Source organism: Kryptolebias marmoratus, linkage group LG11 (genome assembly GCF_001649575.2).
Source record: "Kryptolebias marmoratus isolate JLee-2015 linkage group LG11, ASM164957v2, whole genome shotgun sequence".
NCBI lineage: Eukaryota > Metazoa > Chordata > Actinopteri > Cyprinodontiformes > Rivulidae > Kryptolebias > Kryptolebias marmoratus.
Genome location: NC_051440.1, coordinates 10,591,889 through 10,594,070, shown reverse-complemented (window position 1 = coordinate 10,594,070; position 2,182 = coordinate 10,591,889). Strand labels below are relative to the sequence as shown.

Genomic DNA, 2,182 nt, shown 5'->3' with positions numbered 1-2,182 from the left:
GGAGGAGGAGGAGGAGGAGGAGGAGGAGGACGACGACGACGTGGTGGACTCTGACCAGAGCGCTCAGCCCCTCAACCTGTCCTCGGGCCACAGGGAGCGAGCCCTGCAGCCCCCCGAGAAGAGGAGCACTAACAGTAGTGGTAACCAAGGAGACGGACTCCCGCCCAAAAGCAAAAAGCCCAAAGCTCTGGAGATCTCCTCCCCGTCCCTGCTCCTGTCGGGGAGCGACATCGGCTCCATCGCCCTCAACAGCCCGGCGCTGCCGTCCGGCTCGCTGACCCCCGCCTTCTACACCGCGCAGGTGAGGCGTTTACCTGAATCCTAACGAGCTCTGTCAGCGTTCCCTTCAGGAAGTCTGGTGAATTTAAAAAAAGGGGGAGGAATCCAAAAAACATGACACAATTTCCTTATTTCTAGACATGAGTCACATGGTGAAGAGCTTCGGGAACTGTTGACTCACTCGTGTAGTTCCTGAAGGTGCTTTCCATACTGAGAAAGGAGTTTCACAATCAGCCACAACATTATAACCACTCACAGGTGAACGCATCACTAAAAGGCAACCAGTGGACTCGCAACCTTCTGCACACCACAGACATGCCCAAATGTCCCTTTTTCACCCACTGCCAAAAGGCACGTCTCTGTCTGTTAGCAAAATATCTCATGGACCAGTGGACAGATTGAAATAAAACTCAGAAATTATTTACTAGATGTAAATCTAAACTAATTAACTTTTGGAGTCTGTTCAACTCGGGACAGCTGCCACAGCTTATCAACATTAGTCAACACAAAAATTGCTCTAACCCGGTCAATTCAACAGATATTGATCTAAAATTTGACGTGGTAGTAGCTGAGAGTCATTCCCAACACATACTCTGAGCGTGTTATCTCACAGCGGGCGATATGCATATCCTAGGCGTTTTCATTTTTTTTGTATCTACAAATCTGAAGAATTTTGGAGCGATAAGTGGTGATGTAATGTAGAAGATGATCACTGTTGTATGCAGTCTGTGTGTGTGTGTGTGAACCAGGCTCTGAAACTAACTTTAGCTCAGACTTGTCGCAACACGTTTCCGCGCCCTCACCGACGTCAGCAGCCGAAGGCCAACTGAATTCCGACGCTCGCCGTCAGCCACAACAAAGCTTACCGGTCCTGAACAGAGTCGTGTCTCAGACAGACGGCAGCTCGGCCCCATCTGAGCGGCGGAGCGCCTTTAGACGTCCCGGACGCCCTCAGAGAGAACCCGCAGGCCTCTGAATCCGGAAATATTAGAGCAGAGCAGGTTTAAGAAGCTAAAAGTTAAATCCTTCCCGCTGGTGTCATACAGAAGCTTATTAAGCATCTGAATAAATATTTGCTCCCCGTGTGTCGCCGAGGAATGTAATTGAATTTGGTCATAAATTCAGTAAACTTGAATAGTTCTGCTGAGCTGTGACTGTCTGTAAGAAAAAAAAAACAATAATAAACTATCGGATTTTTATAAAACTCTCAGAAAGTGGCTGTTCGTCTACAGCTGACCCAACCTCTCCCTCGCCAGCACAGAAGCGGCTCTTAACTGTAACCGATGTTGAGCTAAAATCGGTGTGGTAGTAGCTGAGAGTCATTCCCAACACATCCTCTGAGCGCGACAGCTTCAGGTGATTTTTTTTTAGGGTTTGACCTGAATGGCTCGTAGTCTCCATCTGGGACACGTGGCGGGCGATCTGCATTTCTTCGAGGAACACTCGGCCGCTTTATTGATCCTATATGTGATTTGGAGTTGAAAGAGGCGACCGTCACATCTGACTGTGGTTCACACACACACGCTTGTTGTGGAAGGTGTGAACAGTTCTCATTCACTCTGTTTTCTGAGCGCAGAGACTCCCGATCAGAGGAAAACAAGCAGCTTATAGAAATCTTCTGTAGGTCCGGCCTGTGAGAGGAGGGCTGTGTGTGTGTGTGAGGGGGAGGGGGGGTCCCCTAAGTGATGCCATATGCTCCAATAATTCCATTAATAATGGGAGCAGGGCTGGGTCCCTCCTCAGCAGCTCTGCCTCGCTTCACCGAGGTGACACACGGGGGGGAAAGTGAAGTGAAGGGGGGAGGGGTAGAGCGAGAAATTGATTTCATATGTTTTCTCTCCCGCTGGCGTTCCAGACGCGTGAGGATCAATGCCTACTTATGCCCCCCCCCCCCCCCCCCCCC

The 2,182-nt window shown here is 50.0% G+C and overlaps 1 protein-coding gene across 2 annotated transcripts in view; it reads left to right on the top strand.

The window, feature by feature from the left end:
- The window catches only part of LOC108230089 (ETS domain-containing protein Elk-3), a 10,350-nt gene that overhangs the window by 5,033 nt on the left and 3,135 nt on the right, over window positions 1-2,182 (top strand). For both annotated transcript variants that reach the window (XM_025003657.2, XM_025003656.2), the window contains exon 4: window positions 2-301. In XM_025003657.2, the coding sequence (XP_024859425.2) occupies window positions 2-301 (300 nt within the window). The remainder of the gene's footprint in view (window position 1; window positions 302-2,182) is intronic.